Genomic DNA, 15,360 nt, shown 5'->3' with positions numbered 1-15,360 from the left:
GAGCAACATGAGCAACGAGCAACATGAGCAACGAGCAACATGAGCAACGAGCAACATGAGCAGCGCTGCAACAGACACATTAAACCCGTCTGCAGCCCGAGGCTCATAAAAACTTTGGTTTAAAATGATTATGATGTTAATGTAAACATAACAAATAAAGATTTTTAGCACTGTCTCATTCTATTTCTTATAATAGTTGCATTGAATTTTCTCTGGAATCTAGAAATACCAATAATCACATAAATCTATTTTCTTGTCTTTGGGTTGGAAACGTTTTTTTTTGTTTGTTTTTTTTTACATAATTTCCCACAAATAAACATTTCACAAAAGAAAATGTGTCCATCCACTTTTTGCAAACGTTTACAAAATGTTTTCTTTAATTTTAAAATCTGAAAAGGAAAATAAAACTGATACATTTCTTGTTCTTGTTTCTTGAAAAAGTTGCCTTTTTTTCAAGAATTCATGCTCTTTTGCATCTCTAAACAAGTTTTACTTTGGACTGTAAAGGCTGCAGATCTTTACAATCTGATTGTAAAGAATATATCTTAACATATATATTCTTTAAATAGTAACATATTAAACAATGTAAACATTTCAACAACATTATTTATGCTATAGCTAGTGGTATGCTATTGCTGTATAATATTAATATTAGCATGCTCTAACATATTAATAATATATTGCTGAATGAGTTAATTATATTTAGGAAGTATTTATAGTCTCAGTAAGTCACTGTGGGAACGTGACAGACCTTCCTCCGCCAGCTCCTTGTTGTAAACCAGTTTTCCGTGCCGTAAATAGTTGAGGATGGGGCCAAAGTAGGTGGGGTCTCTGTCGATGACGTAGGCTCCAGTCTCATCCTGAAACACAGAAGAGACAGAAAAACAAAATATTACATTACGTAGATGGATGAATGACGGGTGGATGGCAGGGTTGTGGTTTATTAGAATAAATTTAGTTGCAATCGGTCAGTGTTGTAGTAGTTAGGCCGCCATCCAGGAGAGGGCGCCGCTGGTCATCATGCGCGGAGCCAATGAACAAAATGGCGGACGCTATTTAAGGGCGGGAACGAGAAACGAGTCAGAGTTCGGTTTAGGAGGTAAAAATCAACTTTATGTGGTTCTGTTTTTAAATATAAACACTCAATAAACTCCTTAATTTTCGCCTTTTAGCGCTTCGTTTATGACGGAGCAACGTTAACTTCTCATTCAATTATTTCTGATGTGATACAAGGTTGAGGAAATGTCAGGAAAAACGTAATACGGCGGAAAAACGTGATCATAACTGATTTTGAGGGCTCTCATCAGTTAACGCAATTCAGGGATGAAAGGTTTAACATTCATTTAATAGCAAAATGTATGAACATCTCTGTGTTCACGGGGAATTAAGTTTTTCACACATTTCATTCCATCCATCCATCCATTTTCCATCACCCTGGTCCCTCAGTGGGTCGGGAGGTGCTGGTTCCTCTCCAGTTAACGTTCCGGGCGAGAGGCGGGTCACCTGGACAGACAGGCCACCTGGATGGATAGACAGGTCACCTGGATAGACAGGTCACCTGGATAGACAGGTCACCTGGACAGACAGGCCACCTGGATGGATAGACAGGTCACCTGGATAGACAGGTCTGTCACATTTCATTCCTCTTTGTCCTATTCGGCAACCTTAGAGGTTCATATTTTGTTATATTATGAACATGTTTAGGTTTAATAATATGAAAACCACGATTTTTTGTTTGTCAGTATGAAATACAGTTAACACAAAATGTTAAGATTTAAGCCAAATGGAAAGATGTTCTTTTAAAGAAATGGCAGCTTATCAATTAATCACTAGTCAGTATATAATTCAACATTAGCTTAATTCATGAATCAATAACTTGCATCCCTGATGGATGGATGGATGTTTTATTCTGTTTTTCAGTTTTTTCTCAGATTCTGTTTTCTTCTTCTCTCATCTTTTCCTCTGAACATCAGCCTCTATTTTTGTCCCAGCAGCTGGAGGAGAACTTCCTGCTGACATCATTTCCTTCTGGAAATGTACATCTGAACTGGGATCAGCCAGCTGTGCTCCAGGATCCTCGCTGGTTCTGGCGCTGGGTTGCTACTGGTGGTCCGTTCTCCCTGAAAGCCGCCATGTTGAACTGAAGCAGGTTAGCTGAGCTCACACACATCACCAATCCGTCTCCATTCTCTGTTGGGCGCTGCGTCCAAAACTGAACCTGCCGTCAGATTGTGTTACACGGGCGAAAAGTGATGTTCTGATTTTCGCCCTCGCTCTGCGTGATGACAGAGGCTGAAGTGCATTAATATTTTTCTGCTCTATATTTAGAGCTGAAGCAGTGAGAAGTCATTCTCTCTTCATGTGACTGAATCCTTCGGCAGGCAGATAAAAACTTTGGCCTCAAGCTGCTCTTTTATTTAGAGCAACAGGCGCGTTTGCAGCGTGTTGCGTAACCTGGAAGGACGGATGAAAAGACAGGTTTTCTGTTAACCTGGGATTCAAAGCAAACCTTCCAGGGATTCAAAGAGATGATTACTTAATCTTTAAATGCATAAAGTAACAAAAGCATTTTAAGAGCAGTACTGCAAAGTATTTCAGACTATAAAATCAAACCACAGACACACAAAACTAAAACCAGGACTTTGACAAGTACATTTTAATTAATTACATGGATTTACTAGAGTGAGGAGTTCTCTCTGTACTCCTAAAACTAAAGCTGGCAGAAAAGGGCTTTGAATTGAAAAAGTTGCTGATTTTGTTGACGTATGGTTTGATTAAAATGTGATTAATTGATGACAGACCATGCAAACCGTTGAGCTGCAGAAATGGAACCAAGCAGAAGTTTAAGAGCAGAAAAACCTGATTAGTCAGCAGAAAACATGTCGAATGTCGACATCAGAAACGATCAACTGCAGCAGACTGAAAATCACAGCCTGCTTATGAAGCTGAATGTTTTAGATATGTACGTTACTTAGTTGATGTAACAAATCTCTGAGTTAAATGATGAATCAGGACTCCAGCAGTTTGCAAGGCGGGGAAACGGGGAGGAGATAACTGGCCAGAAAGGCTCAGCAGAACAGGCTGCAGAAAACAGCCAGGAAAATACAGAAAACAGTAAAAAGAAATTCAGGAAACCGTCTTAGAAATGTTGGGAGGGAATCAGAGACTCTTAGTGAAACAGGATGAGAGGATTTGACATGAAACCGGGAGGAAGGGTTCAGAAACGCAGCATGTGGGATTGTTTGTGCTGAAATCACTGTGATTAGAGAGAAAAGGGGCCTGACAATACACACACACACACACACACACACACACGCACACACACACACACACACCTCCTAAATAAGCAGAGCTGCAGTGAAGGACGGGCCGGCGCTCCGTCATCAGGACTTGACGATGTGAAAACATCCAGAGAATCTCTCAGAATCAGACAGTTTGTGGTTCTTTTCGGCCCAGTTACCCCCAACTGTTCTGATGGGAGGGGTCAGGGGTCAGAGGTCGCAGTGTGTCTTCAATATAACGAGCCCTGGTCCGGTTCGTCTGGTCTGGGTTCGGTTTGAAAGTGAACGCCAAGCGGACTGGAGACCGCTTTAAAAGCAGGAAGTGGACTACACTGCAGGGCATTCTGGGTAAATAGAACCAAAACAAATGCAAGAATTGGAAGAAGAAATGGTTTGAGTATTTTAACAGGAAAACGATCCAAAGACGTCTTCGGCGCCCAGCAGTCCCTCTGGGCGTCATGGCGGCTGTTCTGGGTTCCCCTCTGTGGTTCCGTCACTTTCTAATCCGTCAGATTCCAGATTTTAGATCCGAGCCGTCCCAACGTTCGCCGTCCCAACGTTCGCCGTCCCAACGTTCGCTGTCCCAACGTTCTTCCAAATGGACCAGATCACCCTGAACTAGGAATGGATAATATGGCTGAAAAATGTATCATGCTGTAAGGGTTTCATATTAGTCAAAACTGATAATTATTGATTCTTTTTTTTTTTTTTATATCTGAAATACTTCCAAACTGGTGCCGGGACATTTTCTGTTTTATTTAGTTTTCCCTACATGTCTTTTATCTTTTAGCAGTTATGTGGCACAGCAGTGAAACCTGAAACTGCGGCTGCTACCCAGCAGGTTGTTGCTAGGCAACCAAAGAATGAGTGAGTTAGTTGATGCTACCAGCTAGCTTAGCTAGCTGCTAAAGTTTTTCCTCTGCCTACATCTCCCAGAATGCCTGTGGTTCTGAATATATCATAATATATCAGCTGTATTATCTATTGATATTGATCACTTGTTATGATATACATTATTGATATATTTGTCCAGCTCTACGCTGAACACGCTGCAGAAATAGTTAATGTCTTTAATAATCGCGGCGCGGTTAAAATCGGGACGTCATGTGATATCGGCCCGAATTTTCCTATCAAAGACGAATCGTTCTGGTTCAGTTAATTACTGGAAACATGAAATCATTCCTGTAAAGTTGCACAAGCAGCATGATGACCAATGTTTGAACTAGACCTTCTGGTTTGGGGAGTTATCAGAAATGTTTATGTTTATATTTCACATTTTTCTAACAATTTTGATTTCTTTCATGTTTATTCAGAAAAGTTTTCCATACTGGTCAACACAAACTGAAAACTAAAACTGTTTGAGGACCAAATGCAGCAACAGAGAAAAAACATTTGTTTAGCAAATGAAGCAAAGAAAAAAAAACATGTTTACATTTTTAATCTGATAACAGAGAATTTACCTGGAAAAGCAGATTATTATCAAAAATACAAACATTTGTTGTAATATGACTGAACAGTCCATTTATTTAATCAACTTTTTAACTTTTAAGTGAAACATTATTTACATTACACACAGATGGACGTTCAGCTGTTTTGATTTTACACTTACAGGTAATAAAAATATATTTAAAATTAGAATATCACATCAGACCATTAAAATGATTTTTAAAAGCATTTGTGGGTTTAATGAAAATATGTTTAATACGGGTTTAAAGGTTGTTACATTAACAGGAATTAATCAGACAAATGAGACTCATCAGGGCGTATTTTAATAAAATGTTTAATATAAAAGGTTTGAATCAGCTGGTTTATGGTGGGTCCATAAATCTGATGCTCATCCAAAAACATTGATGGACGACGAAGCCGCTTTGCTCCAATCTGATGGTCATGTGACTCATATCGGTTTGAATTTTTCTACCAAAGACGAATTAAAAATTATAAATATTTTTGTTGTTGAGCTCACATGACTGTTTATTTCAGTTATTTAGTAGAAAAATAGGTTTTAAATGGGAAATGTTGCTTATTTTGCTGCTTATTTTTCATTAAACTACAGTGAATTAATTAGAGACCCAGTAAAAACTTGGTTTCCATGTGGAGAACAGCAGCTGTGGATCAGATGGCGGTTCTGACCCGTTTGGTTAGGAAAACCTCCCAGCTGCTCGGCTCTGACAGAAAACAGACGGATTTATGGCTCCGTTCATTTAAAACCGACTCGGTGTCACTGTGGTAAAACCAGGAGGCCAGTTTATCATTTTATGCTGCATTTGGCAAGAAAAATTTTGCATAATGAATAAATATCATCTTTCTGACAGCAACAAAAACTTCTAAGCAAACAGCAATGATTTTATTGTTACTTTGATTTTTCTGATCTGCTTAATTATGAGGGTTAAACACGTCATTATTTTTCTTTTAGTTATAATTATCTGTAATTAATCACTGCCAGGTTGAGCAGTAAACGTTTATTATGTGAAACTGGTTTCATGTCCAAAACAGCAGACTGAATATATAAACGGTTGTTCATTATTTTTCTGATATTTCTGAGCGTAGCCTAAGCTAAGCTAAGTTATGCTAAGCTAAGCTAACACGAGAGCGTTCAGCTCGTTGCTTCCAGCGATGCGTTCAAGGTGAAGCAGCACAGTTGGATTTTAGCATCTCAGGTGCATTGAGACAAGTTTTGATATCTGTGGTACTTTTGAGTGTTTTTCTGTCGGTGTGAATTCCAGCACACGTCTGAACCGGCGGTACCGTCGTGTCTGAACCGGCGGTACCGTCGTGTCTGAACACGCGGCGCCGGACAGGAAGCGATGGCGGCTCGTTTCCACCTGCAGGCCGCGTCAGTCTGCGCACAGCTGGGATGATTACAAAACTAAATCAGTTTATAGCAGAATGAAGCTGGACTTTATCCTCAGTAATCAGCAGTTTAGTGAATTTTTGGCGTGTTTCTAATCTGATCAGAGTTAGTAACGGCTATCTTAACCCGTCGTGATGACGCAGGAGGCGTCTCTGTTCGACCAGGTAAATGTGCTTCATTATGACTTTTTATTATTGTGAGATCCTTGCTAACTGGATGTGTATTTCCAATATATTTAGCATTTTGAGGAGATGTGTTGGTTCGTCCATACAGTGGCTAAGCAGCATCAAATCATTAAGATAAATGAGATTAAGACGTTCAAGTTTTTTTTTTTACCTAATTCAGGTAAAATAAAAATTGTTTCATTATGTAAAGAAAATTATTTTATTAAAATAGTCATTATGTACACAACACCACGCCATTAAAGTAAAAAAAAAATTGACACTGTAAATAGTCATTTTATTAAAGTGAATAAAATCACCTAATTAAGGTAAAAATAAAATCACTTAAATGTGAAATAGTTTTGCATTTTAAGCAGTAAAATATTTTTTAATTAAAGGAACCAAATTGGGTTTTTTTATCAGCATTTTCTCTGGTATGTTACTGGCTTAAGCAGCTGCTACACAATGGAAATATTTCTTTCTATTCAGTTAATCATCAGAATAATGAACAGATTATTAAAATAATCTTTTACCCAGCTATAAACTTAAACAGAGTAACAGATTTTCCTGAAGTTTTTAGATGAAGGAAGTCAGAAGAAGAAGAAAAAATAAATCTCCCAGAACCTCCAGACTCGGTTTCAACCACAAACATCGGCCAATCAGAAGCTGGACTTTGAGGCAGCTGGGCGTGGCCTTTTACCCAGCCAATGGGGTGAAGGGAATCTGAAGTCAGCCAATCAGCAACTGAGGCCTTGAAACTGAAGCTAGTTTCTGCTCTGCAGAGGTCAACTAAATCATTATTATGAAGGACAGTTTTGTTTAGAGACTTCATAATTCATTTATTTATTTATGGATATTTAAAATGTCTTCCAGGTCCAGTGTTAAATGTTCGTTAGAATTTAAACTTCATTGCTCTTCGAGAATGTGCTCTTGTGTTATCACCATTATATTACTGGAAAATAATATTAAAACAGTAATATTGTCGTTTGTCGCTGTAACTACTGGGATAGTTTTAGGTCCAGGAACATTTGTTATCGTGTCTGGCCTAGTTAAATCCTTCCTGATACCTGAAGCTAATACTAGCTGTTAGCGCGTCTGCCTGCTGCTGATTGGTCCAGCTCTTATTGTTATTGGCTTTTCTGTATATTAAACATCTATATCGACCCCTTGTCATATGTCCATCAGGAAAAACGTATTTTGCGATATATACTGCTATTGTTTTATCTCTCATGATAAAATGATAAAAACGATGAAATATTAATAAACTGTGAAGTTGGTGGATGACAGATGGTGTTAAAACATGAAAACATTAAAGTGGGAGAAGAAAGGAAATAATGGCTGAAGGTGTTTCTGGTCAACACAGCAGGCGCCTGATGAGGCGTTCAGGAGAAATCTGTGCACTTAGTACTTTTCCAGACTATTTTGGGACAGAAACCTTCAGACTCACAACACAAAGATTTTTAAACGGTTCAATAACAGACTGCAGCCAGGAGAGCAAATATTTAGCATCTTATCGGATGTATTTCAGCAGAACCTCTGAGTATTTCAGATGATGGTCTGGTCTTTAGCTGGCAGCCTGGAAATCGGATCTTCCTGGAGACTGAGGTCAACTTTTCAGGCTTCCTGGTTGCTGAGTGGAAGAAACTGCAGCTAAATTAATTATCTTTGCTAAATGTAGATGCTCTTTTACTTCTAGCTGACTCACGCATCCACAGGCAGCTCTCCGGATCCATCGCTTCGGCCGATCCAAAGTGTTCACGGTTCATTCAGAGGCTAATGCTCAGAATAAAACAGATTTAAGTAAAAGCAGAGCCCATATCAAACTAAACTCGATTTGGGCTCCAGGAGGAAAAGTCTCGTTCTTCAGCTGAGCAGAAACATAAACCAGGGCATCAAACCATCCGTCCTTCTGCCACTGTTAGCAAAACTACACTCGCTTCACAATAAAGACACTAAATCCCTGCAAACGCTGAGCGTTACAGCCTCACGTTTAAGATGACGTGTCTCTGATAGAAGTGGAAAAACTTTGACTAAAAATCTGAAATTCAGTAAAAAAATATGGCAAAATTCCTTGCAAATATTTCTAAAGAATATTTTTAAAGCACCGGAAAATCTGTGATTTCAATCGCAAAAATTATATAAAAATTACAAAATGCTGGTGGAACTGCATAGAATATAATAGAGCTAACCTTTATTCTTCCTTCACACACATTAAAATTATGAAACCAAAGCAAGAAACATGTGACTGCTTTCAAATTTACATCAGAAAACAGATTAAACTTCTGTACAACTAATAAAAGTATCAGTCAGATTCACAGGAATGGGCCTCTAAGATGGATAATCTTCAGATAAATTGATTTAATTAGAGATTAATGATTAATTTTTTAAAAAATTAGATTAAAATGCCTTTCAATCGATTAATAATGTCTGCTTGGACCTTTTTTCAGTGTGGTAGTTTGGCCTCCGTCCAGCAGAGGGCGCCGCTGGTCATCCAGAAGCGGAACCAGCGGATACAGAAACAAAGATGGCGGCCATTGCAGAGCGGGAAAATCTTTTTGGGATGCAAGATGATTTTTATGCAGCTTAGATTTTAAATATTAACGCTCAACCAACTCAAGTCGGGGCTAAAAGAAATAATGTGGAGAAAAAAAAACAATTTTGTTTATTCAGTCAGTATTTAAATCAGCTCACACAAAATGCTGTTAAAATCTTTTTATTTTTTATTTTAAATCTAGCATATTAAAAAAACAGACTTAAAACTCAACTTAAGATGAACTCAATCGTTATCTTGCATCCCCAGTTTAACGTACAAAATGTGTCTGAATATTTGTGCATGAAATTGAGAATAATAGCCTGGATGTGAACCATATGCTGGGTTTGAGTTTGTTGGTAGCGCTGCAGCTAATGGAAGGTGCATCTGGTGTTTCTGTCACATATTTGTGTTTGTGAGTTTGTGGTTCTGCTGCGTCTTCAGGCTGAGCAGAGGGAGCTGAGGGTGCAGGACACCCGGGATTTTGGTTTCCACTGCAGCTGCACCGAGCCCTGCTGCTGGCTCCTGGTTCAGCTCCGACGTCTGATTTATCAAAACATTGGAGCAGATCCGTGTAGATGTAGATAAGAGGGAGTTTCTTCATCCAGGAATTTTTGAAAAACAAAACATTCCGGTTTTTATTTTCTCTTTTCATTGTTGATTTTCATCATCAGGCTGAAAATGCAGCCAAAAAAACATCAAGTTCTGAAGCTGCTGAAAACTTTAGTTCAAGCAAATTCATTTTAACTTGAATGTGTTTCCTGCAGCCGTTAGAAATGTTGTCAGGATAAAAACTAGGGGTGGGAATATTTCACTGCATCACGATTTGATTTATGGTTTCCGTTCTGATCCGTTGGTCCAGAGCAGAACCACAAATAGACTTTAAAGTGTCTTTTTCTCATTTACTAAGTTTTAAATATGAATCCATGCTTCAATGAAATTAGGCCTGCTGCAGCATTTGTTCAGCAGGCTCTTGCTAGAATATGTTTAAAGATGATCATGAATGAGTTTCAGCCGAAGCGATGAGCAGAACAGAGACCAGGTTCTGTTTCCATCATCATCATCATCATCATCATCATTCAGCAGCCAGGAGGTCAAGACGAGCTAAACTTCTCTCTGTGGTTCTGATGCAGCAGATCGAACCACTAACCTGCCGGGTTGTAATTCTCCTTAATGATGCACGAGTTTAAGATGTTCATTTGTTTGAGTTTGTTTATAGATCTTCACTAAATGTCACTAATTATCATATTTCCTGCTGCTGCTGCTGCGCTCTGTGACCATCAGGTAGTTCATCTACAACGTCTCCGGCCGTTAACGTCGTTAGACGATCCGACTCTGCGAAGGTTTTCACCGTCGGTAGAGACACGTCGCGCTCTGTGAGCCTCATCCACATCAAAGGCTGCAGCATAAAGGAAACGTGCAGCATTAATGAGATGCTGCAGTCCTTTCAGCGCGTTCGGCTTCCATGTGACTGGCAGACGCATAATAGGTTTCCCTCTCTGTCCCCATAAGATGCCAGCTGCACGGATACCGACTGCAGCTCCCTGCAGAAGAGGCGGCACGTGTTCATCCATCTGAGCCCAGCTACTCACACACACACACACACACACACACACTCACACACTCACACAGAGGAGAGAGAAACAGACTGCACACACACAATATTAGCTCACATTCAGCCTACACAACACCAGCCGGGCATTTCTGCAGAAACCGGGTAATCTCTACCAATTCCACCAGTTGGTGCTGCCATGCGTGAAACTGGAGCACAGCCAGTAGCTTCCCATCATCCCAGTCAACCAGAAGGACCAGTAAAGCTGCTGGATGCATGAAAAAAAGACATTTAACACTTAAAACAAGATCCATTTCCATTTGCATGATTTATTTTTGTTCTGTTTTTCTACCAAGAACTGAATGATTAAAGTCTTCAACTTATTTTGGAGGACATTTGTGTTTACAGACGTCAGAAATTATTTTATTTGTTGTTTATTTTGAATATTTAAAATGTCTTCCAGTTCCAGTGTCAAATGTTCATTAGAATTTAAAGTTTGTTGATTTTTCAGAATTTATCCTTGTTACCAATCGTTACTTGAAAATGGTTTCAAAACAACATTATTGCCGTTTATCACAATAACTTTTGGCAAAATCTGTTAATTTGATCTGTAAATGTGAGGAAAACAAGCAGATGGTGAAGGACTTCCAGTCCTGTCCATGGCAGATGGTCGCCAGTTAATGCTGTTCTGATAACCAATCACAACTATTAATCACTCCGTTTTAAATCACTGTGTGGCTGTAACTTCACAGCCCCCAAAACATACAAGCTCTGGAAAAACATTTTATTTGTAATACAGTTCTTTAAGATGTTAGTAGTCGCATCCAGAAGTGTGATTTGTGTCGCTAAGCTGCCCACAGCATCAGCATTGATTCATATTTTCAAATGTATTCATATTTATTGATGCTCTCATTGATCAAATACTGGATTTGATCAAAAATAACCTGACAATTCGGACAGTTTGGGGGATTTAAAGTTCTGTCACGTCTTTGTGTGGCTGTTCTGAATAGTGCATGTATTCTGGGATCAAGGTTGTTTCATCCTCATCTCATTTTATGTATCCATTTTTTACTCGTATTTCAGGATCAAAACTGACCAGGCCTGTTACGATAGCAAATGATGCCGGACGATACGTTCTCCCTGAAGTTATTGCGATAAGCGTTATTGTTTTGTGACTATTCTCACATTCTCGAATATCAATACATTTTAAATTCTAATGATTTGACACAGAACATACTTTAAATGTCCAGAATAAATAAAACAACAGACAAGATGAATGATGAAGTCTCTGTAAAGAAAATTGTCCTTCAAAATAAGGGCTAGCTAAGACCAAAACACCAGTTTTTAGTAGAAAGAGAAAAATGATAAATCATGGAACTGAAAATGGAGCTCATTTAAATTTATCATGCAATTTATTTATTGCTTATTGTGAGCAATAAATAATCATACAAATTATTCCAAAGGTAGGTCAAGCTGTCAGTTTCACTTTTAAATATGAAGCATGCCGATGTGAGTGAAGCGTCTGCACAGCCTAGTGTGAGACTGAGCAAAGCTGCTATGCAAAGTAAGGCAATGTCGGCGTTTTTTCCCTGTGATCAGTAGTAAGGTGACCTAGAGTTCAGGTCGCATGCAAAAACAAAGTTTAGTAATACCAGCTGATCAGCTCCACTCTTGAGCCTTCTGTGATGTCATCCACTCAAACAGGCACCGCCAAATTAGCTGGGGGCTTTATTCTTTAACGTCACGTTTTAAAAACTTGATATTTTGTAAAATCCAAACCAGCTGTGTTCCTTCTGCCAGTCTACATCAGTTAGTGAAAAAGAAATGCGGTGCAGGATGGTGTCTTTAAACTTTTAACCTCAAGTCTTCTGTTGGTGCCTTTAAGCTACTGGTTAGCTAGCTGTGCGCTAATAACAGTTTTACTAAGAGAATGAAAACAAATCAACAGCTGATAGATATGTGGTGATAAACAACACTTCAAAGCCAACAAACACTCCACATATTGATAGATGTCAAATGTCCCACAGGACCTGAACACATCACCTCTGGGAGGTCATTGAACTTTCCATGCATTCTCTCTACAAAACTCCTTGTTATTTTGTGTAGCTGTTGTTCCTCCCCGCCTTCCGGGGATCAACATTTCCCGGCCGGACTCACCGTGTCGGAGTGCAGGTCCTGCTGCTGGCACAGCCGGTACAGGAACGAAGTTTGCTCCTTGAGCAAGGTCTGCCGCGTTGTGAGGAACACCGTTCCGCCGACGTTCAGTCGGACCCACTTGCCGTTGTCCCCCCCGTTGGGGTTGATGACCGAGCCGTTGCCGATGCTCTGCGCCGCCGTCCCGCCGGGTTCGGAGGCTGCGGAGGCGGCGGAGGTCGCGCTCTCCCCCGCCGCCGCCTCGGTGTCTTTGTTGTTGTTGTTGTTATTGTTGTTGTTGCTGTTGTGGTGCTGGGTGCCGCTGAGGTGCGTGGACGGTGCGGCGACGTCCGCCGGTTCCCGCACGTCTTCTGCGGTGGTTGCCATTTGTTGGAAACCCAGAGACACACGACGTTCAGGCGGACGAACCCGACTGCTGGCTCCGCTGCGTCTGTCCGCCAACGGTAGCGCAAGCCCCGCCCCCAAGCTGCATTAGCTCAACTATCCGCCGCGTTAAGATTCCCGAAGCAAACATTCTACTTCCGAAAATGCTCTTTCACAATAAGAGCCACATTTCCGGTTTTAGATCGTAACGGTAACGATGTTTTTAACTATGATGACTTTCTGCTTCCAGGCAATGAAAACACGATATTCAAGATTAGACATTTACATTTTAATACGGGAATGCTGATTTCATTGAAAGCAGAGGTGGGTAGAGTTTACAAAAAATGCACTGAAGTAAAAGTAGCAGTACTTTAAAAATTTTACTCAAGTAAAAGTAAATTACACAAGTAAAAAGGTATTTGGTAAAATAATTTTTAAAAAGTCTAACGCTGAGTTACTGATCAACTTATCAGTCATTTAATATTTAAAAATTACATAGAAGGACCAAAATATAAAGTGGAAATTGTGGCATATTAAGGATGAAAATGACAATAACTCATCTAAATAACAGAAAATAACAATCAAGCAAAAAAAAAAAAGTAAAGAGTACAGCGTAGTAAAAATACTCCTAAAAAAAGTTAGTAAATGTAACTGAGTAATAACCTGATAAACATTTATTTTACATCCTATATGGTTACAGTTTTCAGTTTTTACTCTACAATGATAAAATATGCGTGGTAAACATGCGGTTGAAGCAACTTTTTCTACTTCCACCCTGAACATCCACAGCGAAGCTAACAAGCTCGGTCACGTAGCACCTCTGCCATCACGTTGCAAAATCATAGCAAAGGAATTTAGAAACTACAAACTTGACTGAATGTGAAATTGTTTAAAGGGTGACAAAAAGGGTGCGGATGATGTGGTCCTGTTGGCTTCATCAGGTCGTGACCTCAGCTCTCGCTGGAGCGGTTCGCGGCCGGGATGAGGCTCAGTGCCTCCAAATCCGAGGCCATGGTCTTGAGCCGGAAAAGGTCAGAGTGCCTTCTCTGGGTCAGGGGGGTCGTCCTGCCTCAAGTGGAGGAGTTTAAGTATCTGGGGATCTTGTTCACGAATGAGGGAAGAAGGGAGCGGGAGATCGACAGGCGGATTGGGGCAGCGTCTGCCGTGAAGCGGGCGCTGTACCGGTCCGTCGTGGTGAAGAGAGAGCTGAGCCAAAAAGCGAAGCTCTCGATTTACCGGTCGATCTACGTTCCCACCCTCATCTATGGTCATGAGCTTTGGGTCATGACCGAAAGAACGAGATCACGGATACAAGCGGCCGAAATGGGTTTCCTCCTCCGCAGGGTGGCTGGGCTCTCCCTTAGAGAGAGAAGCTCGGTCATCCGGGAGGGACTCAGAGTAGAGCCGCTGCTCCTCCACGTCGAGAGGAGCCAGTTGAGGCTCGGGCATCTGGTCAGGATGCCTCCTGGACGCCTCCCTGGTGAGGAGTTCAGGTCCCACCGGGAGGAGGGGAGACCCAGGACACGCTGGAGGGACGATGTCTCTCTATGGCCTGGGAACGCCTTGGGGTTCCTGGAGGACCTGGAAGAGGCTGGGAGGGAAGTCTGGGCCTCCTGAGGCTGCTGACCCCATGACCCGACCCCGGATAAGCGGAAGAAAATGGATGGATGGATGGATGGATGGATGGATGGTGACAAAAACAAAATTTGGGTCTTGTTGAAAACTTTAAAAAGTTCTCCATTATTAAATTCTTAGACTTCATATTTTCAGGAAGCTTTACAGAGTAAACAACAAATTAAATAAACTGTAAATTGGTTCTTATCAATGCTTTCTTTACGTTTTATGTTGAATTCTGTATTATTCGGCCTAAAACATCTCAGTGCTGCCCCCTTTGGGTTGGATGTTGAAGAATGAAGAATGGATCTGTGACTTTACGTTGTTGGAAAAAATTCTAGAAATGTGTTCCTTCTTCTTGAATTTATTTTATGATTTTGTTATCCTTTAGAATACCTGATTTTGCAGATTCATTTATATTTTCTTCTTTATCATATCATTCATTTTGATCAAGCAGTTACTCTATTCTTGAGTCTCATTTTTACCAGATTCTTTGTACTCTTAATTTATGTTCTGGGTCAGAAACTCAAGAAGATCAGCAGCACAGGAAGGAGGTTTGAGAAAGACAAAACATCTAGAGAGTTAAAAAAAAAAACTGTATTCACCGGATCAAAACCTGTTAAGTCACTCGGTCGCTGTGTTCAGTAGAAATTATTTTCAATGTAGTTGAAACATTTAAAATGGTTTTTATACAGAAGAAAATACACAGAGGTAGAAACTCCTGATGGTTAAAGAATAACAAGGACTACTTTCTTTACCAGTTTAATGAAAATTAACATCTGAACCTAGTTATAGCTAGCTAACAGGCGGCGATGTTAGCTGGCTATAGCCACCTGTTATCTATAGCTAACAGG

At 40.2% G+C, this 15,360-nt stretch overlaps 1 protein-coding gene across 1 annotated transcript in view; it reads right to left on the bottom strand.

The window, feature by feature from the left end:
- The window catches only part of kctd17 (potassium channel tetramerization domain containing 17), a 21,187-nt gene extending 8,182 nt beyond the window's left edge, over positions 1-13,005 (bottom strand). Inside the window, exons 1-2 of the mRNA XM_008436444.2 lie at positions 12,533-13,005; positions 752-860 (exon numbers count right to left, since the gene is read on the bottom strand). Of these exons, the coding sequence (XP_008434666.1) occupies positions 752-860; positions 12,533-12,895 (472 nt within the window). The 5' untranslated portion in view covers positions 12,896-13,005. The remainder of the gene's footprint in view (positions 1-751; positions 861-12,532) is intronic.
- Positions 13,006-15,360: the final 2,355 nt, after the last annotated feature.

Source organism: Poecilia reticulata, linkage group LG19 (assembly GCF_000633615.1).
Source record: "Poecilia reticulata strain Guanapo linkage group LG19, Guppy_female_1.0+MT, whole genome shotgun sequence".
Taxonomy (NCBI): Eukaryota; Metazoa; Chordata; class Actinopteri; order Cyprinodontiformes; family Poeciliidae; genus Poecilia; species Poecilia reticulata.
The sequence above is the reverse complement of the archived record's forward strand: the minus strand, read 5'-3'. Positions and strand labels throughout refer to the sequence as shown.